This window comes from Pseudopipra pipra, chromosome 11 (assembly GCF_036250125.1).
Source record: "Pseudopipra pipra isolate bDixPip1 chromosome 11, bDixPip1.hap1, whole genome shotgun sequence".
In the NCBI taxonomy this organism is placed as follows: Eukaryota; Metazoa; Chordata; class Aves; order Passeriformes; family Pipridae; genus Pseudopipra; species Pseudopipra pipra.
Genome location: NC_087559.1, coordinates 14,728,828 through 14,755,446, shown reverse-complemented (window position 1 = coordinate 14,755,446; position 26,619 = coordinate 14,728,828). Strand labels below are relative to the sequence as shown.

General features: G+C 45.0%; 1 protein-coding gene across 1 annotated transcript; it reads left to right on the top strand.

The window, feature by feature from the left end:
- The first annotated feature begins 139 nt into the window (after nt 1-139).
- On the top strand, nt 140-25,061 carry RHOA (ras homolog family member A). The gene is made up of 5 exons (XM_064667719.1): nt 140-273; nt 17,786-17,943; nt 20,576-20,696; nt 22,811-22,941; nt 23,793-25,061. The coding sequence occupies exons 2-5, from the start codon at nt 17,788-17,790 to the stop codon at nt 23,964-23,966; spliced, it is 582 nt and encodes a 193-aa protein (XP_064523789.1). The 5' UTR covers nt 140-273; nt 17,786-17,787; the 3' UTR covers nt 23,967-25,061.
- The last annotated feature ends 1,558 nt before the right edge of the window (nt 25,062-26,619 follow it).

The following is a 26,619-nucleotide window of genomic DNA, read 5'->3' as shown; positions in this document are numbered from 1 at the left end:
CCCGCGCGGCGTAAATAGCACCGGGGCTTTTATAGCGCCCCTTCCCGGCATGCCCCGCGCGCAGCCGCCGCCGATTGGCCCGCGAGTGGCCGGGGGCGGGGCGGGCGCGCGCGGGCCGGGCGGGGCCGGGCCGGCCGGGCGGGGGCGCGCGCGGCGCGCGGAGCCGGGAGCGCGCACGGCCCGCCCCGCCCCGCCCGTTTCCGCCGCCGCCGCCGCTCGCGCTTGGGCCTGTGGAGCAGGAGGCGGCGGGAGCCGGACCAGCGCAGGCCGCAGGTACTGGGGGGGCTCCGCGCCGGACGGGGACGGTGTGAGGGCGGCTCGCCGGCTTCTCTACTCCCTTCCCGCCGCCGCTGCCGCCGCCGCCGCTGCCGCCGCCGCCGGGTGGGGCCCGCCCGCCCCCGCCGGCAGCCCGCGGCCTTGCGGGCGGGGGCGGCCGGGCCCGGCCGGGCCTCTCGCCGCCACCACCGCGCACAAAAGGGAGGGAGGGCGGGCGGGGGCGGCCCCTCCGCGAGTTGCCGGAGCCCGGTAACGGGGCCTTTTCCGGGCGGCGGGAGCGGGGGAGGGGAGGGGAGGAGAGGAGACGGAGGGGCGCGGCCCCGGGGCTCCCCCGGCGGAGCCGCCCGCGCCCCGCCCGGGTCTCGGTGCCGCCGCCCGGCCGTGGGCGGTGCGGGGCGAGGCGGGGGCGGCGCGGCCCCCGCGCGGTGACACGGGCGGCACTGGGGGTGTCCCGGTGAGGGGCGGCCCGGGTGTGACGTCACCGCCGGCGGGGCCGCGCCCCGCCCGCCCCGGGGGTCGCCCCGGGGTCCCGCCCGGGGGTCCCTGCGGAAGGGGCTGCCCGGGGGTTGCGCGGGGTTCAACTTGTAGCTCGGGGAGGAATCCCCCTCCGGAGCGAGACGGCAAAGTTTGGGGGCTGGTTTTCTGCCGGGGCGGGTGTGCCGGGGAGCGCCCGGCGGGTTTTGGCACAATCGGGGTCCTGAAACTGCCCGGCCTTAAACTACAAGCTGCCCGAACCGTGCGTGCCAAGGGGCGAGAGGAGCTTCGAGACCACTTCGGTTGTGTTTCAGTCTGAAAAAATGACCCAAAAACTTCTCATAGAGATTTGCAGAGTTAAAGTCATTATAGAGGCTCAGGACAAAGTATTGTTCCCACTCAAATGATACCACAACTACTTTGATATCCCTTTAAGTCTGTCCCTGCGAGGTGTCTGGAGGGGAGGTTTGTTTGTTTTTAGTTGCTGTCTCATATCCAGCTTTTGTTTCTCTCTGGTGCAGTTCACCTGTTTGTTGTAGGGAACTCTTCATGAGTAGTGGTTCCCACCCACCCTTTCTCTGTGTGATACAGGATTTGCAGAAAACTAAACCCTAAGACCTACCTAGGGAATGTTATGTTTGTCGTTGCTTTTTTTTTTAACCCCAGAGCTTTAACTAGGTAACAACTCTGTCATCTGTGTGACTTTGTAATGGCCTGTTTCTTCTAGAAGCAAACTTTTATCCTCTCAAAAATCTCAAAAGTTAGTTTTACGTGCCCTAAGTGTTGTTTGTGACTGAAAGTATTACATTCTCCAGTGGCTTTCTTTGGGGATTTTTTTCCCAGTATGGAAATATAAAGTCTCTCCCTCTCTGAAAAGATTATTTGTGAAAATATTTGCTTTCTGTTGAAGGCTCTTCTGATGCATCTGTGTGCCTTCCTCCTGCCCTGTTCTGGCCTTACCCAGGTCTCCAGTCACACAGCACTGACATTTCTCTTCTCTCAGATATACGGTCTAATTCTGGCTCTGATTTGGACCGAGGCTGCATGTTTAAAAAAAGAAAAACTGCCATTAGCCTTATTTCACTTTAATTAGTTCACTGGGATGTTTAACAGTGTATTCAGCATAAACGCTTGACGTAAATTAATTTGAATAGGTGATTTGTATCATTTAACACCACGGAGGGTTGTTTTTTTTTTAAAAAAGTTTCTCAAGACATAAATGCACCTTCACACGAGGGGCAAAATAAACTCAGTCAGAGCAGAGCTCAGCTGAGCAGCTCTCATGTTATCCCTCCTCGTTCTCCAAGCTCACGCTCTGGCTCAGTGCCACAGCGGCCGAGCGCCAGAGGCGGGGAGTTCTCTGAGCCAGGAATTGACAGTAAAAACATCCTAAATGATCCTAACCACCACTAGGATGTAGGACTGGTGATGGCTCTTCAGATAAGCAAATTCCAAATAAAAAGCAGTTTGATATTTTGGAGGGGGCTTGGAACGTTCATCATCTTTGCTTGTGTTTTTTCACAGTAGCTCCGTGGCTCTGTCCCAGTAAACACGTAGTAAGGGGTAAAACTCTCTGATACAGAACAAATAAATGCACCAAATGGCAGCTGACCTTCCCTCCCGGGGTACAGCCATGCATCTGCACACACCTGGATGGAAATCCTCTGCTCCTTGCCTGCTGATGGGATTCCTCCCCTGCTGTGAATAGCTGAGTAGCTAAATAGAAAGAAGTAGTTGCATATTACTTTTGAGATCATCTCAAAAATAAGCACAAATATCCTAAAAGACTGTCTGTGGCACACTGGTTAAGTTATTGTTGCTTTTACACCAGTGCCATGTGTCTGGGTGCTTTCTGGCCTTTATTATCACTCATTCTGGACTCTGAATAAAAGTACCAAAAGCTTAATTGGAGTTGGTAGGACAACACTGCATTGTCCATACTCTCTTCTGTCCTTTTACTGTCACCATGTTTTCACTTGGGAAGAACATTTGAGACTGTAAAAGAACTAAGGTATCCATAGACCACCTTTTAATTAAGATATTTGCCATCCACACAACTAACAGCCAGTCCTTCCTAAGTGAATCATCTAATTAAACTAATGAGGAGAAGGTTTGCTGTCTTTCCCTGACCATCCTTCATGACCAGGGTCCCTGGTAAAAGGAACAGATGGAAAGTCACAAATATACCCAGTAGAATTGGGCAGTACACCCACAACAAATATGAGGTTTTGCTTTCCTCAGGCTCTGACAGTTGTGGGTTTTCTGCTTGCTTTTTTATTGTTGTTTTTTAATCAGAAACAGGGCTCAATTCAATCTCTTTGCTCAGTTAATTAGCAGTGCTTTGTAACCACAAATAGTTCTGTCTCACCTGGCCTGAACTGTCACATTTGGAGCAGGTCACCAGTGTGGATGTGTACCCAGTGATTCCTCCTCATCTTCACAGTTTTAATGAAAGTTATCCTTGCCTGTGTCAGGGGTTTGAAAGAACCAGCAGCTCTCCAAGTACCAGTTATCTCTGTTTGCATTCTTTGCTAACATTTAGTTTTTCTTATATTTCACACCTGGAGGCTCTTTATTCTTCACCTCCTGTCTGCTCTGTTGCAACTGTGGGAGGTGAGAAGGCCATCTTACAGTGGGATCTTGACTTGATACTGACCAAGTGAATTGGCTCATTTTTTGAACCTCAGTCCAGGAGCTGTTTGGAAAGGCTGGGTTCCATGTAAACCGCAGCAGAACTAGGCTTCTGCGCTTGAAATTGAAAATATTTTTGGGAAGATTTTAAATTACACTGTGGAATGTTGACAGATGAGAATGAGCATGCAGTTTGGGATAAAGAAAGTATTAGAAATAAGAGTACAGCCTTCAGAAAGTTTTAAGCCATGAAGTTGACCAGAAAAGTAAATAAAAACATGAACTCTGGCAAGTCAAATGAAAAATACAAGTACCTGCCAGAGAGACTCTGAGCAATGTCATACTAATGGCAAAAAAGCCCAGAAAAAAACATTTTCCAAGTACATCAGAAGCAGAAAGGTGCTGGAGTGAAGAAGTGAAAGAAATATTTGATGATGAAGGCACGAGTAGAAAGTTAGATGACTTATGTGTGTTCCTGTTTCCCGTGGAGGAGTCCAGGAGCCCAAAGAGGTTCCTATGCCAGAAATTCTCTTTATGGGGAACAGGACTCATTGGAAGATCTGTCTGTGCTTGAATTGTCAGCAAAGTAATTTTTAGAGCAAAGTGATAAATACAGTTAAGAGATGCCAAGACCAGATGGTGCTCGCCCAAGGGTTCCAAAGGAAACTTGGGCCTGAAATGACCAAATTATTAATTACGCTGTGTAACTTCTCACTTAATACCTTGAAGCCAGAGAAATAGAAGATGATTTACATGGTAGCAGTTCTTAAAGACAGTTCAGCAGGATATCACAGAGTTCAATGCCTTTTTAAAAAATAAATGGTAAAAAGAAGTAACCAGATGGACTATAAACTTACAGTAGGAGAAAGCTGGTGTGACTTTTGCAAAGGAAACAGTGCAGGTTATATCTGTTGGAGGTTTTAAATGACTCAACAAGGACAGAGAAGGGAAGTTTGGGGCAAGAGAATAGGGATGTGTGTTACACCTCTACTGCTCAGCATACTCATAAATGTTCTGGTGAGAAAGGTGTTGAGTAGAAAGGGAAGAAACAACAAGAGCTGGCTAGGAAGAATTGCAACTTGTCCTTCTGACATGAATTACAGGCAGCAAAATGCCAAATTAAATTTGTTCCAGATAAATACAAGGGGGGGAAATCTTAATTTGTTTATGCACTAATGGGGTGAAAGTTAATTATTGCCACTTAAAAGGAAGAGCTTGTCATAATTCTGTGAAAATGCAAGTTAAATGTTCAACAGTGATCATATGAGCAAATGTGAGAGGCTTTGGGAAAGGAATAAAAAAGGAAAACAGGGGGAAAGCATCACGGCTCTCAGTTCTCAGCACGCTGATTACAGCGGATTGGCACAAAGGGAGAGGCACTTTGAGATACACTGCAACTGGAAAAGCAAAGATGAGGCTGAAAAAATTGATCAGAGATAAGGAATGGATTCCATACAAGGGATGCTTAAAAAGATTTGAACTCTTCAGCTTGGCAAAGACATGACTGAGCACAGTCTGGTCTAGATCAAAACCGATGGTGCCTCTCCCTCAGTCTGCACTGAGACCGCAGAATGCAGCGCCACAGAGTGCTCTGAATGACAACGATTTACGTGGCTCCAGAACCCAACAGATGAAATCACAGGAGAAAATGCTGTCAAAAAATAACCCCCCCAAACTGGAAACTGAGAAAATACACTTTCAGAGGCATCAGTGTGTTTGTTCCTTCTTTTACTCAGTCATCTGAGATCCCTGCATGTGTCGGGCAGGGTGCTGGACTTGTTGGGTGTTTGATCTGAGCCTGTGCAGTTGCAGCAGATATCTTGTGGTGGGAGAAGAGAAGGAACACAGGTGAGTGTCAGCTGTGGGTACAAGAAGATGGTTGTCTAGAAGAGTTAGTGTTAGTTTTTCTTGTCCATATGTGCTTTGCTGCCTGCTGTGGGGCAGCAGGAGACAGAGCCACCTCACCCAAGCAGAACCTGCCTTGTTCAGTGTGTGGTGCCCCACAGCCCATGTGACATGCTGGAGGTGTCTGGGAAGAGAGGACTCCAAGAAAAAACTGGCCCAAATGCAAAGCGTTTTGCAGATTACACACACGTGGAAATCCAGAGATCTACTATAATTACCTCAATATTAAGCCCTAATCTCATTTTGTGCCAAGTAATCTTGGGACTCGGTATTGCATAAGAGAAGTGCTCTCTTAAGTCCCCATGCCTGCAGATGGCAAAGATGTAGTCAGGGGCAAAGTAGCAGGAATGTGAAGTGAGGGTGGAAGGACAGCAATGGCAGCCACAAATCATGAGGACAAAATCCTGCTTCCTGCCCCTGTAATCCAAACTTTGCCTTCAGCCTTGGAGAGGGACTGTGCGTGGTAGAGTAAGGCAGGGGAGAAATGCTCAAATTAGGCTTCTTCCTTGGGTTCTGAAATAGTGTTAACTTACTAATTATATAACAATAGGGAGGTGAACAGTGTGAGGTGAACTTTGCAGATAGTTCAGAACAACTTGTAGTAGATCAGGAGGGCCTTGCTAAGTTCAGTGTTAGCAAAACAGGATGTACGGTGACAATGTTAAAAGACAGTTTTGCTTGCCCATATTGCTGTTCTAGTTTCTAACAATTTTGGCTTAAACATGCTTAAAAAAGATTTTTCAGGAACCTTCTTTTGTGCTATTTTTCCCCCATCAAGTGTTGAATGTGAATTAAATAACCTGGCTTGGAACGGAAATGAAGGCATCTGTTTTGTTCACGCTTAAAAAACAATGCAAGAAAGCCCTACAGATGAAATAGGAGAAAAGCAGAAATTGAATGTAGAAAATAGAAAACAGAAACTCAAAATCATGGAAGTAACTGGGAGGAAAAGGGAGCTCAAAGAGAAGCCGATGACTAAGAAATTATGGAATCTAAAAAGTTGAAATGTGGTAGAAACAACAAGGCCTTGCCATGTGTCCTGCTGGGCCTGCCTTTGCTTCCAGCCTGGCTCATCCCCTGTGCCCTTGTCCTTGTTTCAGGCCCAGCTTTCCTTACCTCTCCTTAGGATCTTAGCACAGTGCTTGGTCATTTTCTTCCTTGGTCGTGTCTCTTCCAGGCTTTTTTTTCCCAGTTCTGCCATAGTTGTTCCTCATATGGTCACTGTTATGTAGTTTAATCATCCGTGTGCTCTGCTCTGAGTCATTTCCAGTTCCTGTACAGCCTTTTGACACGGGCAGGATCACAGCTGCACACTGTCAGAAAATACAGGCGTTAGTCCTACATCATGTTAAAGATATCTGTTTTGGTCGCTTTTTCCTAGTTCTTAATACTGGAATCTTAAACAAAAATTGTAGCACTTCAGAGTATTGAGCTTGTATTTTAAAGGAGTTAACTCTATAACCTTAAAATACTGTCCTTGGGTTACAGTGATCAGCTCCCAGTCCATAATTTCACATAGGAAGTTGAATTTGGTTTTTACCTTGCGTATCACTTCACATTTATCTATTTCAAATTTTATTGCTCAGGCACAGAGCCTGTTAAGGTTCTGAAATTCATCACACTAAGCCCTTGCCTTTACTACCTGTACATCTTGACATCATCAGTAAATTTTGTTGTATTGCTGTTTTTCCTCACTTTTTCAGGTGATTTATGAATGTCAAGCTGTGCAGGTTCCACGGGTGATTTTCTTAGTGTGCTGAGCATTTCTTTCTATCCAGTTTCCTATCTTTTGGCAGTTATTTATCTATACACAGGGAACTTCCCTGTAATCAGGTATTTCGATTATCTCATTAAGTTTAAAAAAAAGAAAAGGTTGAATTATACTGCACACCTAATGGTGGTAATTGACACCTCTGTTTTGAGATGTATCTCAGCTCTGAAGATCTCAGGCCTGAGAATGGAGGGGTTTATGTAACTTTTTTTTCCAGAAAGTTCTTTACATACTGCCGCAGTTTGAGTTTGAAAGAATGCTAATATGCAGTAATAATAAAGAGAAGTAGGACAAGCTTAATGATTATAATCCCATCAGACTAAGACATCAATCCCAGGCACAATAATGGCATAAGTAACAAAGCGTTCAGGAAAGAATTAAGGCAATGTCACTCAACCTGGAGTGGGGGAAATAGAAACAATTCGTGTTAATTGTTTTAGTTTGGTTCCTAAGTGCAAGTGTTCATCTTAGCCTTCGGTTAGCACTTGACAGTAATTGCACGTCATTTTCAGTGAGAAACTAAGCCAGAACAAAATCAATATGGTTCATATTAAATTTGGTAGAAAGAGGACAGCTGTAAAAGGCAAGTGAAGGCTCAGGTAAGTCTGTGTCTAGTGAGAACATGAAGGATTTGGGCTCTTGGGTTGTATTTTTTTAGTGGTCACCTGGAGAAAACGCAAAATGCCAATAATGGGAAGTTGGCAGAGATTGAAGAAATGAGGAAGTGACAAGTAAAACCTCATTGTGATGCAGAAAATGTAACCAACTGCTGGAGCAGGAGCTTGGTCCGGGATTCTCTGTTACTTCTATTTTAGAGTCAAGGTAGTCTGCACTTGAGTTAATGCACCAAGTGAAACATGTACCGGGGAATGGCCAAGCTGTGGCTTGTTTGCACTTGAAACGCAGCTCAGGGTGTGGTTCTCTGATAGGGCATAAATGGATTTAACAGCACACCTTGTCAAAATAGGGGTGTCCCTCCAGGCTCCCGCTCCTGGAGCTGCTGCAGCAGCCCAGGGGCGTTTGGGGGTGGGATGGAGAAGGGATGGGCAGGTGCACAGAGCTGTGCTGCTGGGCTTTCAAGAGCCCTCCCGGCTGAAGCACTTCACTGTGACACCTCTACCACTTTGTTATTCCTTACACTGGGAGCAGACAGTAACTACTGTCAAAGGTGTAAAGGTAATTTAAAAAAAAAATAACCAGCTCTATATTGGGATGCTGCAGTCTGGAAAGTGTGTTGCGTGAGCAGCAGGAAGAGGGTGAGTGAGGTAAAGCGTTCATTGTTTTTCCATTTCAGAGTTAGGAGGCAGTAAAAGCAACTAATAGGGACAATCTTGAATTTGAAGGAAGTGGCTTTACACACAATGTGTAATTAAGCTGTGGGAACTCCCTCCAACAGGATATTGTGTGTACTGGAAGTTTACATGGGTTCAAAGGGAGTCTGGACAAGCTCGTGGAAGAGAAATCTGTTTGAGGTTACCAGATTCATGGGAACCACGTCTGACCCAAGAAGCTCCTGAGCTGAAAATGGTTGGAGAGCATGGAGGGGGAATCTTCTCATTCATCTTTCCTCTTTTCCTTTTGCAAAGGAATCCAACCCTAAGATCATCTGGAATGCTCCAGTTCAATATACCCATTCCCATATGTGTGCAGACTTTTAGCAAAGGATGGTCTGTGAGTCTCGAGGTATAGGAAATGTTAAGTTTAGCTGCAAGGACAAGTTGGTCCAGTGGTCAGTGTCTGTGTTGGAGCTGCTTGTGGGACGCAGTGCTGGGTGTAGAAGGTTGCACAGATCGTGGTTTGTGCGTTTTAACAGAAGATAGTTTGTGTGTTCTCACCAGTTTGATGGTGCTGGGGCGTCGTTCCCATAAAGCAGGGGCAGGTGGGCTGTACAGGGCAGGAGAGCAAAGCACAGTGTTTTGCTCTTCCCTGTGGTGGTTAAAAATCAAGGAAATTTACTAGAATCCAAAGCAATTTTCTTCTCTGAGAGGGAGATGAGTTGAGTGTTGTCATACAGATTTATCCTGAAGAGGAAAGCAAGGGCAAAGGCTGCAACTTGATAGGATGAATCCTGCTTTGAGACTTCACATGATATCTCAGATTAGACGTACTGTGTCCGCATGACACCCAACACAGATCTAGTGCTGACAGGTGATTCAGGTTTCCTCCAAAACGTTGCACTGGCAGGCTTTGTGCTGGATGTGGAATCTCCTGCCCCATCCCAGCCACTGCAGAGGCAGCATGAACAACACAGTGTGCTGAACGGAGATGCATCGTATGCCTGTGCCTATGAAACATGTATTTTATATTTTTTGATAACTTGTAATGACAGTATAAAATTATTCAGTCATTAAGGGTTCACTGGGGCTGGCAACCAATGCTGCAAAGACCTAATGCAGTTAAGCTGACACTGCTCCCAGTTCTGGTGATGTGGTACGAAGAGGCTTGAGCTGGTTGTTTGTGGAGTTAGCTGAGGCCTGGGGAGGTTCATTAAATGGGGGTGAACACAGCTGCAGTGCTCCCGATTTAAAGCTGGCTCTGGAAATGTTCAGCTCTGTTTGCAAGGCACTTTTTCCAAACTAGTAAAATTTGCCAGACTTGAGCCTGGTTAACACACGGTCTGAATGAACTGCTAGCAGAAAGCACTCAGCCTGCCCTGTCCAAGGGCCTTCCCGTGTTCAGTATTTAATCCTGTTGGATACTACACCGTCCTTCTATGTCAGTTTTTCAATTGCACTTCAGTCTTAAAACAGAAAATTTCCATTTCTCTGCGGATTACATTTAACGTGCAACATCAGTAGCCTGCCCTGTTATTTGCCAGCTTTGGGACTTTTTGGAAGTGTTGAATTTCATATGTAACCGTCCAAAAAAACCCCAGCAGATAGCTTTTTCTCACCAACTGCTCCCACATAGTGCTGTAGTTAGAAATAGGTCTATTTTGCAGTACTGTCAAACTGCTTTATGTGCTGGCTGCAGTAAGGAATATAAATATAGTTGTTTCCCAAAGGCCTTGTTAGCAACGCTTTAAATAGCGTGGCTTTTTGGTTTATGAGTGCAAGTGTTCACAGGCAAACTTGCACAGAATTAAGAAAATCTCAATTATTGCAATAAACTGTGTTGACTGTCTCCTCAATAGCAAAGACTGCATTCATGTTTTTAGTGTTTGTATTCCAGTGGGTTGTAATTGAGCTGTATTTCCACCCCAGTAGTGCTTGATTTCAGGTTGTACATGGTGTCAAAAGAGCAGATCACCTGAGCACAGAGTGTGTCTGGGTTTACTGTCAGTGCAGCTGTACAGATAAGTTCAGGACAATAAATAAGTGGTCACCTGCAGAATGTTTTGGGGTGTGTACTTCTTCCAGGATCCTTTAGGAACCCTGTAGCAGAAACGGGTTTTATCTGACTCCTTGGTGTGATTGAATCACCTTTTTCTTTAATTTTTTTTCTTACTCTTGTTACAGTCCCAAGGCTGTTTGCTCCCTGTTTGGCACCTTTTCTAAGAGGTGAATTGAGATCCTACTTTCCTTTACTTCACAACTATCGCTGTGTAAGAGCATGGCCATCCTGTGCTGGTTATGTGGGAAAGAAAAGGCATGACAGCACATATAGGCTTGCATATGCTCAAAGAAGCTGATTTAAGGTAGCAGGATTAGCATTTCAGCAGCAAGCTGCAATGTTTCTGACAGCTGTTTATACATGTTTTCACTAATGAGAAGTGCAGTGGTGAAAAAGAATTACAAAATGTATAGTTGCTGACATTTTCCATTGGGACTTCCGTGGAGAAGGTCGAGACTCTTGCCCCCTGTTGGGAGATGTGGGAATCCTGGATTCTGCTCTAGGGAAGGGTGGATTTGAGCTGTTACATCCTTCTGCCATCTTCCTCTTGGCATGTTTGCCTGTCCCCTCCCCATTCCCTGGTCATGGTCTTTGGACCATTTCACCCGGTCAGATGCTCCATGTTCAGTCTTTTTCTTCACTGGCTGTACACACTGCCCTAAAAGCAGACCTGTTTGCCTCTGGGCTGATCTGCTTTGAGCTCCAAACTGCTTTGGTAGTTCTCAGTTTTGATGCTGGATCTTGCTAGATGGCCAGAAGAAAACTATGGGAAAAACCTGCTTATCCACTCTTCATCAGTGGAGTCTCTGGGGAAAATCTTTCCTCGTTCCCCTCAGACTTGAACAAAAGTGAGTCTATTTTAAGAGTAAATCCAGGTGCTGGTGCCAAGGCAGTTCAGGTGCTGGTGAAGGGGCAGTTCTCCCGTGTGGTAGGTAGAGGGCAGGGCCTGACTGGTCAGGGTGGGGGACACTTGAGCAGTGTTTTGTCTTCTGGTCCCTCCCAGGGCAGGGCTGAGGGAACGAAGGGGAAATGAAGCAAGCAAGAAGAGTGCCAGGCTGTAATTCACTCGGCAGCAAACTCTGTAAGTGCTGTGTGGAGGAGTCAGCAGCAAGGCAGCCTTTCTAAGATTTCAAAACCTTTGCCTTCCAACATTCTGGTTTTAAGGACTTCAAAAAGATTAGGTGGGAAAGGATTTAAAGGATGTTTCCCCTACCCCAGCATCAGAAACATCCTTAATGATCCTGCTGAACTGCTTCTACTGGGTACTTGCTAACATGCAATAATCCAGATTTTTTTTTTTGGACAAAATTCTGCATTATACAAGGGATCTGCCCCTGTGGTAAAGCAGGCAGTATAAAGTTGGTAGTAGTTAATTGGTAATTGAAATTAAATCTAGTCATGATATCTATGTGATGGTAAAGGGCTGTTTCTTCCATCTTTCTCCAGGATGAGATCTGTAGTGAGACAGACAAACCTGGCAGCTTATCCAACTTCAGAATGTCAGCAGTGTCCACAATCCTCACTCATGCTATGTGGCCTTGGGATTTGCAGGAGAGGAGGCACTGGAAAAGTTGTTTTTTGGAAAAATAAATAGCATGCTGAAGAGACAAATTCCCTTACAGTAAACAGTAATACTTGGGGGGGAGTACATTTAAAACACAGGAAAAAAATATTTTTCCCATTTCCAATTCTTCTGGAGTACTTCTGGAGTAGATTCCCTTAACAAACAGGGCTTTATGCTGCAGAGGTCTGGGAGCGTTACTGCCCTTAGAAACAGCAGCCTAATGTAACAAGGATATTAGTGTGGCAGCTCAGCAAACAGGAGCTCCTTGTGTTGTAACCTCCTGTGATGTTAGTGGGATTGAGTAAATGAAAAAACTCCTGTAATACCTGTGAAAGACACTGGCCTAGGTTGAGGAAATGTCAGAATTGAATCTCTTCCATTCAGATGAGTCACTTGAGTCACATTGTGAGAGTTTCCACTTTGAATCTAGCAGACTAGCTGGTTTTGAGAATCCTATAAATGCAAAGGTGGGAGGAGTGGTTCATTTAAGAGTAGGAAAAATTTCAGATCTCTTGTCTTGCTGCAGAAGACAGCACAAATTCTCCTAGAAGATCATTGCAGCCATTCTGCTACACTAATTGAGATAGAACATTTCTGGCTCAATGTTCTGTGTGCATCATCAGTGATGCAGTTCCAGCAGCTTTCTGGATTTATTGGTCTCTCCCTGCTCTATGTGTTGTGTAAAAGGATGAATGTGTAGCAGTTGTGTTCAGTTACAGTGGGGTAGTAGTAGCTTGGATTTGGTCTATTTGTTACATCCTCTTAGGTTTTTTAGCTTTAAATGTAGACACACACTCACTGGTGACAGGCTGGGCTGCAGCAAATACTAAATTGTGTGTAATGGCCATCTTAAATTAAACTCTTCAGCCCAGCAAAGTGCTTTGATTCCCACACACTGCTCGTACAAATTTGATGTATTTCCATGTTTCAGAATACTTGATTAAGAAAACCAGGGCATGTCAAAATGCAGCAGAAAGACCCTACTGCTGTGAATGCTCTTAGTGTTGTCCTTGTGATACTCACCGCTAAGACATAGCTCCGTTCTAACAATCAATTTTTTTCTCTATTGTACTACCAAGATGTTGTTTTTCTGAGTCTTTGCCAGACCAGACAATCCCTTACAGCTGCCCACTGGAGAGGAATGTATTTATTTTATCTAAAAATAACCAGCTGAAAGATGCTGATCTGCACGCTGAATCCTCTAAATTAGGAAATTATTACTGTAAATGTGTTAATGCATGAATGATGGGCTGCTGTTGCCATGGCCAGATAGCTGCTAAAATTTGAGGACCACACGTGGGGATTTGGGACATTGTGGCACCAGTAGACCGGTTTCCATACACAAACACTTTGAGTGGTCCAGACAAGATGAATTTGTCATGAGAAGAAAGCTGGTTGCAGGCTCACCAGCAGTGTCCATCCCTGAGCAGGTTCAGTAGAAGTGAAGTGTGGTGTTCTGGCAGCCAATAAGAGTTCACCCTCACCAGAGAGAAGAAACTTCAGGTACCATAAAGCTGTAAAGTTTGTAAGCACTAATGTGGTTAAATTCGTGAAGTTCAGGCCAAGGGCAAGGCCCTGCACCTGGGTTGGGGCAATCCCAGGCTGGGGGATGAACAGATTGAGAGCAGCCCTGAGGAGAAGGACTTGGCGGTGTTGGTTGACAGAAAGCTCCACGTGACCCAGCAATGTGCACTCACAGCCCAGAAAACCAAACGTGTCCTGGGCTGTGTCAAAAGCAGCGTGAGCAGCGGGATGAGGGGGCTAATCCTGCCCCTCTGCTCTGCTCTGATGGGAGCCCACCTGCAGTGCTGCATCCAGCTCTGGGGCCCCAGCACCTCCAGGAAGGATGTGGACCTGTTGGAGCAGGTCTAGAGGAGGGACAGAAGGATGATCAGAGGGCTGGAGACACGTTGAGGGAGTTGGGGCTGTTCATCCTGGAGAGGAGAAGGCTCTGAGAAGACCTTAGAGCATCTTGTGGTACCTAAAGGGGCTACAAGAGAGCTGGAAAGGGAACTTCTGGCAGGAGCATGTAGTGATAGGACAAGGGATAACTGCTTTAAACTGACAGAGCAGGGTTGGGTTAGATTAGAGGTTGGGAAGAAATTCTTCCCTGTGAGGGTGGTGAGGCCCTGGCACAGGTTGCCTGGGGGAGTTGTGGCTACCCCATCCCTGGAAGTGTTCAAGGCCAGGTTGGACAGAGCTTGGAGCAACCTGGTCTAGTAGAAGGTGTCCCTGCCCATGACGGGGGTTGGAACAAGATGATGGTGAAGGTCTCTTCCAACCCAAACCATTCTGTGGTTCTTTGATAACGTCAGGAAGGAAGACATGGTTGTGGTGTTTGGTGACTTCCTTCTGAGCTGGATCAGGGAGGGGTCTATCTAGTGATCAGACCTGACATCCTGAGGCATCTGTGTCTACCCAGCATTTATAATCTGGGCTGTTTCTGAAAATTTGAGGTTATAAGTGGTGATCTTTGCATCCTGAATTGAATTTTATACAACACACTTGTTCCAGATGGAATTCTTCTGTGGTAGTGCTCTCAAAGATGAAACTAAAGTAAAAAAGATGAGGATGCCATAGTCACCAAAAAAAAGAGGTGGTGGAGGCTTTTTGTGACCGTCCAGAAGGATCCTCTAGAAGCTGGCAATGAGGGAATTTTAATTCCCTAGTTTTTCAGTGTGCTAGATGGAGGGGACTGCTCAGCAGGTTTGAGATGCCCTGAGGACTGTCCTGCACATAAGACTGTGAGCAGGGGAGAGTCTCATGGGGCGGGTCCTGAGCAGTGGGAAGGAAGTGGTTGAGCAAACACTGCTGAAGGGCATCTTGGGTCAGAATGATGTCAACGGATCTCAGGAAGCATTCAGGCAGGGAGAGTTTCATGATAAGCTTTTCTCAGGAAAAAGATATTGAGGAGATAAAATACAGCTGCTGAAATAATTTTTTTACATATATACATAAATTTTTCAAGCTTTTATAGGGAAGGATTTGTAGAAAGCAATACATTAGATGATAATGATTTTTTTTTTTAAACAGAATTGTAGTTTCCTCGTAGACCTGAGGCATAAGTATGTAGAAGGCCAAAGCATAAAATGAGATTGAACTGGCAAGGAGCACTTAAAAAATAATCTGAGTGACGGAAGTATTTAGAGGAAGATAAAGGAAGAGTTGATCTGATAATCCATTGAAAAATAGTTATCCGTAGGTGATGCCAAAAAGGTCACCTACCCCAAATGCTATTGCAGGTGACACAGGTGATCAAAGGCCAGAGCCCCAGCCACTGGCACAGAGGGGAGAGAGAGGGAGGATACCAAGGAAGGACAGGTTACCCCATTCCGTCATCCGCCTACTTTGTCTCCAGGGTGGTTTCATCAATGGCCTAGATAATTATCTGGGAATCATGATTATTAAACTTGCATCTGACAGACTGTGATTAAGCTGGAGGACAGAGCTAGGACCTGGAGGTAGAATAAAACATCAATGAGCGGAAGGATAAATAAAAGCCTGACACTGGAATATTCAGCTGTGTGAATAGAGGACTATGTACTGTATAGCTGTCCAGATGAAAAAGATCTGGGAGTTATTGGGAATTAAAACCTGGATGTATCAACAGTGCTGTCTTCTGAGGAGGGGAGGAAGGAAGAAAAAGTCATACACTTCCAGACTGGTGTTTAAGCAGCAGGGTATCCTGAAAGATCAGTGAAATAATCCTTCAGCTCTGGGCACTGTTCATACAGCCCTAGGAGAAATACTGGATTCAGCTTTTGGGCTCCACCCTTGGGTATGTTTGTACCACTTGGACTCTGCCCAGAAGGGAGCAACAGGAAGGTCTAAGAAATACGATTTACAGAGAAGGCTTGGATAAACTGGAATTGTTTTGCCCGAAGAGAAGACTAAATGAAGACACGTATTCTCAACTGCACTGGGGAAAGGGAATAATCTATTCTGCAGTGGCCGTGACAAATAGGATAAACAGTAATGTGCTTACATCAAAGAAGGCTGAGGGTACTATTGGGGGAAGTTTTCTGCTATTAAATATTGTGGAGCACAAGAGTAGACGGCTTCAGGGGTTTTGTAGGACTTGAAGAGCAGATTAGCCAAAGCTGACGTTAGGTAGAACTTGTAAGTAGTTGATCTTGACATGGTACAGAGGACAGATGATTTCCAGTTCTGTAAAATTCAAATACTACCACTGCTAGAAAGTGTTCAAAACCATCTAGAACCACTGAAAAAACCCCACCTTTTTAAAGCTTGGATCATTTAAAACCTTCCACAAATGTAAAAATAACCCCAAATCCCCAGAGTAAAAAACTTGAGCTTGTGTACATATATATTCACAAGGTGAAAGAATCTCACTTTAGAGATAGATTTGGATCTCTTGAGCAGTGGTGTCTGGCAAAGCTATGCTCTACAAATCCTTGAGCCCTTGCTGCTTGATGGGCTGAAATGGTCCTTCTCTGTTTGCAGAAGTACAGAATCTCTGTAAAATCCACTGCTTCTTCACCATATACCAGTACTAAAGGTTGCTTTTAGATGGGTAGTTCTACCTTTTTACTTAATTTCATAAGGCAAAAGAAGAGGTGGAAAGGGGAATATATTTTTGCTGTGTCCTTTAAATCTCTTCTGTGCTTCTTTGAGCCCCTCCCTCCTTGCCAGCAGCCCTAGTCATCCTCATAAACTTTGTTCTGGATTTGTCATGGCAAAAGTTAACTCACAGGGGTGCTCTCTCTGTGGTGTTTTGGTCATGCAGTCATAGGTATTGTGGTGGCGTTGCTGTTTGCTCCATTTCCAGGAAGCTTCACAGGATGACTAAGCGGCTTCCCCTGGAGTGCCTTTATGTTATGGAGAAGAAAGTAGTTATGGTTCTGTTCTCATTCCAGTCCCTCGTAGCCAGGCCACTCCCTAAATCTCTGGCTTGTTCCAGCACTGGTCACAAATAAGTGCCTGGAGAAAGAAAGAAGAGAGCAGGCACATATATAGTGCTGGTTTTGTTTGATTTGCCAGATCCAACACAAACATCCCCTTCAGTCTCACCCTGACTCTTGGCTTTCCTTAAACCTTTAAAGCTTCCATACTATCTTCTAAAGGTCAAAGTTGCTTGTGAGCAGGTGATGGATGTACAAATTGACCCATTGCACAGCAGAGATCTGTGTGGAGCATCACGGGGGTCTCCCCTTCTGTGTCCCCCCTTTACTTACTGCGAGCTGGTAGCAGGGTGGATGAACCTGGTAGCAGCAATGCCAAGGAAAGTGGGTTGAGGAGTGAGATGTGCCCTGCCCAAATCCTTTGCAGTGTGGTGGTTGGAATCTGAGGAACAGGCTGGTTGCCTCAAGATCCTGCTTTTGGTGCTCTGACATGGCAGCAGGTGCTCCTCAGTCCAGCTGACTGGCACTTTGTAGTTAAGGCAACTCAGTGCAACAAGATGATGTTCCTGCCCTTGAATCGAAGCATCTCATATTTGAGTGCCTGGAATACACTTTTGAGAAGGTGCTCTTAGACAGTGCTGCTCACTCACTCACTTTCTCTGGGTGTTCCTCTCTTAACCTTTAGAACAGATCAATAAATGCTTAACCAGACCCATCTCCTCTCCTTTCTATTATTTTTGCACCTAGTGGCTTATCAGTGTGTTGACAAGTTCTGGGGAATGTTTTTTCTTAAAGGGATGGGAATTTGAACTCACTCGAGACATCTGTCTGCATCTCTGATGGAGTGGATTTAAAAGAGTGGATTTAAAAGTTCTCATTAATTGAAAACTTAGTGGTTATTAATTATTAGCAGCATCTCAGTGAAAAGCTGGAGTGGTTGAATTAATAAGTTGTCATTTTGTTTTTCAGCTATGGCAGCCATTCGAAAAAAGCTGGTTATAGTGGGAGATGGTGCCTGTGGAAAGACCTGTCTGCTGATTGTATTTAGCAAAGACCAGTTCCCTGAAGTTTATGTTCCCACCGTCTTTGAAAACTACGTAGCAGATATTGAAGTGGATGGAAAGCAGGTATGTGAACCCCTCTGTAAGAGCCAGAATGAAGTTGTGTTTGTTCAGAATAGCGTGGAGATCTCCATGCTTCTTTAATGAGTTGTTTAATAAGTACGTGTGAGTAGTTCTTATGTTGTAAATATATTTTTCAATATTAAGCATGTTCCTGTGGAAAAAAATATTTGCCTTGCTAGAGCCTGCTCATATCCAATGTGTGTTTAACAACCTGGGACCTACCTGGATTAACAAAGACTAACTCCTGGAGAGTCTTTTTATTTCATGCCCACTCCTGGACATGTGCAGGATCCTTTTGAGAACAGAAGACTGACAGGCTTCAAAGGTGGTTGATATTTGTAGTGTACATCAGCATCATCTGTTCTGCACAATTCTTAGCAGCCAGGCATACCAAGGGCTCACTGAGCTTCATCTTTAGTTTGTACTTCAGTAAATTAATCATTAAAATATTTCATTTTAGTTTTAAATATTTTGAAAATTGCTTTTTAATTTGTGGAGCTCTTGAGTCCTTTTGTTTACCAAACAAGGAGACATGCCAGACACCTGCTCTAAGAGGCAGCTGCCAGGCTGCTCTCTGATCCCTGGGTGGGTTGCCTTCTGCGCTTACGTCAGCAAGGTGCTGGGTGATGTGTAAAATTGTCACTTTCCAGGATACTCTGGAAGCACACAAAGCAGAAAGTTTGCACCTTGAAAGCTCAGCTATTTCCAAACCCTCTCAGGCAGCCACAGCCTGTGTCTGTTTGCTCCCATAACCACACAGAGCTGACTCGGTGCTGTGGATCTGCAGCTCAGGCGTGTGGCAGGTTTGGTGCTGAGCTTCCCTCTCTTGCTGTGACATGTGCCTTTGCTCTGGGTTCAGGTACAGCCAGAACATCTTTCAGTCCATTCTAGTTCAGATGCAGTGACTGATGGATTGAAACTGCTCAGTTTTGATCCTCATTGGAGCAAAAAAGTTTTGGGGGCTAGTTTGGGGCTTTATGTTACATTTGATTTCCTGCTGTTACAGGGATGGGTTTCTTATGGGTTTAGTCGTGATAGTTCATGCTAGTTGATCTTATCTCTCCCATAATATAAATTGGTAAGAGAAAATTTACTTTTAGACTAATGTTAGAACATGTCTTTTTCCCCAAGTGACAGTTTCTACAGTTTCTGTATTGTATCTTAGACTCTAAGGAGTATTGTTTGAAACATGTATGAGATCCATTTCTCTCTTATCACTGAATCAAACTTCCTCATTCCCTTCTGCCTGAATCTCTGCATCTCTGAATGAGTGAACAGGGAGTCATGCCCTATCAGCAGTCATGCCTATATGCAGCCGGTAGCTAAAGAAAAATTGCATGAGCAGCTTGAGCAGTGTCAGCTGATTTTATTTTTGTAACTGGAGGATATGTTTTATCCAAGGACTTTGTCTTCGGAAAACTTGATTACAGAAGTTTATAGGAGAGCAGTGCTTAAGCCTGTTCTGTTTACCAGCCACTTACCTCTGTTTTCCTAGAAGAGCATTACCAGAAATGTCCAGAAATCACATGAAGACAAAAAAGTGATGGAAGGAGATGTGTTTTTTTAGGTAGAGCAAAGGAAACGATTCCAGTGTCATGAGAGGGAACCTTCAACAGACAGCTCTCTAAAAAATATAAACATTTGCCACAGAATTCACATCTGCAAGTGCAGAAGTGACTCTGAGAGGAGGAGTGTTTCTGACAGAAGTACAGAACATTATTTTTGTATATGTGCGCAACTTAAGGCTTTGTCTCTTCACAATTTAACTAAACAGTTGCATTGCACATTCAGCCTCACATTTGCATTCCAGTTTTGCCCATCTGTCTTTATCTGAGCTGCTGTGGACTTTTTTCCTGGAGTTTTTGAACATAAGAGTTTAAACAAGAAGGAACCCACTCCTTTGCGAAGGCAGACTCATCGGAGAATCTCAAGCTAGAGTATGCCTCAAGAGCTTGATTATAGTTTTTAAATTTCCTGGATTAAATGTTGGCTAATTCCTTCTATAGTTTTAAACAATCCTATGGTGGGTGTGTTCTCCCCAGGCTCCAGCATAAGTAGAAATATTCAGAACATTAGGTACTGTACTTTCTTCTTGGTAACCGGAAGCTTTGCACACAAATCAGGTTTGTTTCAAAGCAAATTACAAGTGTGCATTTCTGCTGTGATGGAGTTGTAATGAATTTGTGCACAAATAAGTACAATCTTAACATTTCTTAGTCACTACAGGTTCCAGCTGTAACCCATTGAAAACGTGCATAATCCTAAAAAGTATATACTTAGTCCACTTTCACTGCAAACTGGTGTTTCTGGGATGCTTGTCAGAGATTACCAGCCCTTTGGAGCTGATTCTCTTTGATTCCTCTGTCTTGCTTTTCTGCTGGTAGCTTTAACATCCATTCAAAGAATTGACACTGGTCACAGATATAAAGAAAAATCTCATAAGCTGCAATAAATTGATTTTTGGGGTTACAGAATGTAAAATTCCTCACAGTTCTCTTGTCAAAGCGGTTCGTCCCACAGTCTCCTCCTTTTGAGTGGCGTTGACTGAAATATTTTATCCACTCCTGTTTGGTAACTGGCTTCTGAATCAGAACATCCCTGGTGATCTGACTAACTCCTTATGTTTATTTTGCAGGTTGAGTTGGCTTTGTGGGATACAGCAGGACAGGAAGATTATGATCGACTTAGACCGCTTTCTTATCCAGATACTGATGTTATACTTATGTGTTTTTCAATTGATAGTCCTGATAGTTTAGGTAAGTAGATCACTCACTGAGTTGGAACCACTGTATTCCCCTTGGAAATCACGCTGTAGAATATATTTTCACTTGAGAGTTTTCCTAGTTCCAGAATTCAGGCTGGTTTGAGTGTACAGTTGTCAGACATAAGACCTTAAAGGAACCTGTGTTCTTCAGCAGCACTGAGGGTCACGAGAGCCACAGCACACTCTGTGTTTGCCAGGGCTCTGCTGCCTAATTTGAGCCACTCTTAGCAGAGGGGGCAGCTCCCCTAGGTCAGCACCCCAGCCCAGCTGTGTGCCTGTCCCTTGGAGGGGCTGCCTTGGGGACCCCCAGCACACAAAGGCTGCAGCTACACTGCTGTGTCCAGGAGCCCTGTGAGTACAGAAGGGGACCATTGAGGGGCATGGCCCTCCCAGGTTTTAATTTTACTTCTTTTTTTAATTTCTCTTTGGAAGTTGTAGGTTCTTATACACCCAAGACCACAGTGTATCCAGGAAAATGGAGTAACTTTCTATGTAAATGGGAGAACTAGCTTTGTGTTTTCTTCCCTTCCACCCTCCCTCCCCCTTACTCCCCCATTTGTTCAAGCTTGAAATACTGTCAGTTATTGGTCCCAAATAACCCCGGGGTTTTTGCTCTTTGTTTCCTGAGTTAAAAACATGGGCTAGAGCTGCACTGGAGGGGGCTCTCTCATGGGTGGAAATGATCAGGGACTGGAGATTTACACTCTCCTAGTCTGCTTTCAAGGGATGGAGATTTCCATCTGCTTCTGATGGAGAAAAGAGTTGCCTGATTTATGACTTCTGAGCTCTAAAAACAGTACATTTCAAAAGTGTGTATTTGATGGGCACCTCTTCTGTGTGCAGTCCAAGTCTTCACTGATTGATATATAAATCTAATTTGTAGATGTTGATGTACTTGATCTTGCAAAGATGTTTTTGAAGAGGATAAGGAGCAGGAGATAGAGATACTCTCATTTCTAAGACTCAGCATCTCTGGAACTTTGATTTCTGTCCCTTTAAAATGGTAATTACTCCATCCATCCAGTGTAGTCTGCTAAACAAATACATGGTGGTAGCATTTTTTCAAAGTAAGTTTCTGTAAAAATTTTCTTTCCTCTCCTCCCTTCCTGCTCACCAATATCCCAGGGTCCCTGGGAGCAGTGAAGAGCTTTTCAGCTGTGCAGTATCTAAAGGCCAGCACACCTGAGCACTCCAGGTGCAGCTGCAGAATTGATGATTTGGATGTAGAGCAAAAACTGGCTTCAAAATCCTTAAGTTGTTCTTTCAAGCAAGAAAATATACCATAATACATAATAGTGAATGTCTGTTCAAAAGCTGAATGGAATTTCATGAAGATAAAATGGGGTTACACAGCCTGCAAGTACATCCACAGGTGAATCTCAAACGTCTGAGAGCTTCTGAAAGCAAAGCCAGATGTTTTGGGCTGTTCAGCACTTCCTGCTCCATACAATTTATCAAGGTTTTGCTTTCAGAAGCCCTTAAGTCATCCTTCCATTAAAAAAATAAAGTCATGGAGGGCCGTGAGGAGGAGGAGAGGGTTTCTTGTATATGAGCACAAATTCATTTGCTACAGGTAGGGAGAAGTGGCAGATTGGAAATGACTTACACAAAGCATTTGGGTTTGTATATCTGTAATTAGTGTGTGGAACATTTCTGCTACAGTTAATGGCAGAGTTGGGAGCGGTTGTTTGATGTTGCTTTATAAAAAGAAGTGAAGTTAAAACTTAGGCTTCAGTGTTGCACCCATCTTTAGCTTCTGGAGATGAATAAAATGTTTCTCTTGAAGCAAAATATTCCATAACTTTCTACTTCAGAATTCTTCTGCATGCTGTTCTTTGCAGTCTCTATGCTAACCCTTGCCAGGTATCTACTGAGAGATGTAGAGAAGCCAAGAGGTTATGTGTCCTTCAGCCTTCAAATTACCACAGACAGGCTTGGTTTTTTTGGCAATACCAGAACAGTCTTATTTGCTTCCCGTATTGAGAGTTAAAAATAAAAGGGCATCGGTGTGGATTAGCAAGATACAACCACTCAGGTAAAAGCTTTAAAATAAAACTCCCCAGAAGTGGGTTTTAGTACAGTCATACTTCTATTTATTTCTTTCAGAAAACATCCCAGAGAAATGGACCCCAGAGGTGAAGCATTTCTGCCCCAACGTGCCTATCATCTTGGTAGGAAACAAGAAGGACCTGAGGAATGACGAGCACACAAGACGAGAGCTGGCCAAAATGAAGCAGGCAGGTTCCTTTGGGAGTCTTACAATAAAAGGAAGACATGTGGTGGTTGTAGCAGAACATTAAACAGGCACCCACAGCTGGCTGTCAGCTGCTGTGGGCTGTGTGATCAACACCTGCCCATGGCAGACACCACGAGTATCTATTGCCTTTAACTGAGTGTCTCTTTTTTCCTATTTGGAGATGTAATTTTTAGAGAAGGCATCCTCAGCAATGAGAATGGCTGTATGGGGTTACTAACAGTCAGCTGCTCTCTGCTGCAGAGCTGGATCCCTGAGGTAGAAAGGAATTAATTAGGAGATGATCAGCACATCAGAGCAGGCACTCCGGAGCTGTTCTTTATTTGGTGTGTTCAGGATGTGAAAGGAAATGGTTTTATTGGTGGGTGTTCTGAGGTGATAACCACAGGTGCTGTAGCTCATTCCTGAGCCTATCACGAGGTTTCATTTTCAGATTGAGCCTGAAACCCCCATCTTGGGAATGGGACTGCAGATATTCTGCTCTGTCCTGGAATTTTTGCTCCTGCAGCATAATGTTTGAGGTTCTTATACAAAGACTGAGGCATTAATTTTGGGATTTGTTCATAGGGTTTTTTGCAGTTGTAGTGAAGAATTGCATAAATGTTTCCTCAGAAATAAGCAATCATTTGCTCAAGTTGCAAAGGGTCTTGCAGCCTTCAGGCTTAGAGGTGTCAGAAAACTGATCATGTCCTCAGGCACTGGATTCTTAACTATCCAGTTAATTATGTGCACTGAATCCAGAAATTCCTTTGCGTTTGTTGGGAAGCCGGGTGGGAAAAGGAGGATCAGTGTGGGTTTGGATTGACCTCACCTGCTGGTTTTGTGCTGTTTCAGGAGCCTGTCAAGCCCGAGGAAGGCCGGGATATGGCAAACCGCATTGGTGCATTCGGGTACATGGAGTGTTCGGCAAAGACCAAAGACGGTGTGAGGGAGGTGTTTGAAATGGCCACTAGAGCTGCTTTGCAAGCCCGGCGTGGCAAGAAAAAGTCCGGGTGCCTTCTCTTATAAAGCGTGGCCAGAGGAAGATGGCCAAAGCAGCACCCTGCACTTGAGTAATTTTGAAGTGCTGTTTATTAATCTTAGTGTATGATTACTGGCCTTTTTCATTATCTATAATTTACTTAAGAGATTTAAAAATCGAGTCATCTTGCTACCAGTATTTAGAAGCCAACCATGATTTTTATAACAATCTGCATCAAATTCATCTGTGCACCCAAGGTTAACCTCAACATTCCTCTAACAAACCTTTTCTGCACTCACAGGATATGCCAGGCGCTAATTGAAGACAATTCTCTATCTTCTTTCTTCTCTCTAGAAAGAGAAAAAGCTGTCAACACAGAGGATTGGTCTGTAACTACTTTATAACTAACGTCCTATTCTAATTGAGTACAACAGTTACAAGGCTGTATGGAATCGAGCGTAGCTTCAGTGCTATCACATTTAGGAAGATCTGATTTTCATGGCTCGGTGGTGTAAAAACATGAGTTTCAAAATGTGATCACTCTGAAATGACCGAGTCCCATTCAGCTAAGGAAAAGTGAGGGTTCTGTGGTTTCATGTTAGTTACCTTTTAGTTACTGTGTAATTAGTGCCAGTTTAAATGTATGTTACCAAAAATAAATCTATTTACCCCAGCTTAGATGTAGTATTTTTTGTATAATTGGATTTCCTAATACTGTTACTTGTAACCTCTGCGTTAAGGTGTTCTGGGTTTTTTAAGAAACTGTATTTGAAAATAAAGTCCGATGGAAAGCAGCTGATCCTCTTCCCCGTTCATTTGTAAGAGTCTGACCCATTCGAATGATTTGAGTGGTCTGCACACCCAGGAGGAGTTTTTTCCATGACGTGATGTAGGGATGAGAAAAGAGCCTGCTCACACTCAAAGCTTCTGAACTGTTCAGTTGCCTTAAATTCATTGCTGGACCCAGTTTCAAAACTTTAAAAAAAAAAAAAAAGAAACTTTTTGTGTAAGTTTGGTTACCATGTAGTGATCAGACTCCTAACCTGTGAACTTCTTGCTGTTCTGCAGCCAACTAAACTCTTTCTGTATTTTCATTTTTCCAAGAACTAATAGAATAAAGGCAGTTTTCTAAGCTCCCTGTATCCTGGTGTCTGTATTCCTCACTCTGGGTTTTTGGCCCAGCATCTGACAGCCTGAATCAGAAATACCATTTTTGATACAGCTGTGAGAGGATTCACTGAGCAGTTGCAAGTGCTTTAATACTCATTTTTGTTTCCCAGCAAGTGATACCATCCACTGCTCACGGTGGTTTCCGAGTGCTGCAGCAGAGCAGAGGTGGAATATCTCACCTGGCCCCTGCAGTGAGCACCAAAGCTTCCCAGGAGCTTTTGATACTCGGACGAGAGGCCATCAGTTGAGCTGAACTTGTTGGTTCTGAGCACAAGACTAGAGGAGCAGGAGGAGGCTGTGCAGGAGGAAGGCAGGAGCAGTGTTGCTGTGGGAGCATGTGATGGTTTGCAGGTGGTTGGCAAGGTGTTTGCTGGGCCGTTCCATGAGGGGTGCCTTGGAGTGCTGCAACAAGGGCTGGGCTCAAAGTGTAGGCCCTGTGCTGCGCCCAGGCTGGAGAGCAGATTGTGCTGCTCCTGGGGGAGAAATGACAGGGAACAGCAGCAGGCATCTCCACACACACTGGGATTTACAGCAGCTGCTGCTGAGCCAAGAGCCTCCACGCTGGGCTGAGCAGGAGGGAGTCCAATTGCTGATGACAGCCCATGTCAGTGAGCACCTGGCTGCATCCCATAATGGCCTACAAAACACCCACATCACTTTTTTTTCTTTTTTGGACAGTGTTCCTGATTCCTTTTCCTGCAGCAAAGGAGACACAGACCCAGCCATAGGAGTGCCCAGTACCTCTGGTCCTTGTGCTCCCTGTGCAGCCACAGACACCCAGAGTGAGCCTCTGCCAGCCCGATGGTGTCACCTGCCCCACCCTTCCCTCCTTCCTCTCCTGGGTGTTTGTCCTCCCCCTGTGGGTGACTGGGCTGAACAGAGCAGGAAGTTCACAGCTGCAGCAGGGGCTGCCTGGGAGGATTTCATTCGCTGCCCTGCTGACAAGTTTAGTTACTCACTTGCAGTTCCCTTTTTTTGGGGGGTGTTGCAGTTGAACAAAACCGGGGCTTTTCAGTCTTGCAGGGCAAGAGGGTTGCAATTTGCTGTGGTCACAGTTACAGAGCAGCTCTTCAGGGGCCTGGAGTCAGGCCTGCTCCTCAGAGCCAGCTGTGTATCTGTGGATGCACTTCCACCCAGCAGTGACTGTTATCCCAATTTTAAGCTCTTGCTGACCTCCAACACCATCTGATTCCTCAGCCTTCCTGCCTTCGAGGGCTGGCAGCCTGGCTCCCTTTTGGTTCCTGCCACATCTGTCACCTCTGGAAGCCACGTTTTTTCTGGATGAAACCGAACTGAGGAGACAGATGGCCAGACCTGACCTGGGAAATGAGAGCTTGGCACTTGTGCAGAGTGATCCAGGCTGGCAAGGGGCAGGGGAAAAGCTGGGAGTGCCAGCCCCCTGAGCAGGGGAGGGAGTTCATCGCCTGAACTGGGGAGATGATGTAAGCAGGAGGCCAGAAGGTGTGGTTTTGTGGCCTTTGTGATTCCTCACTGCTGTTAAACAGCAGTTTTTTGACTTTGTAGGACAAC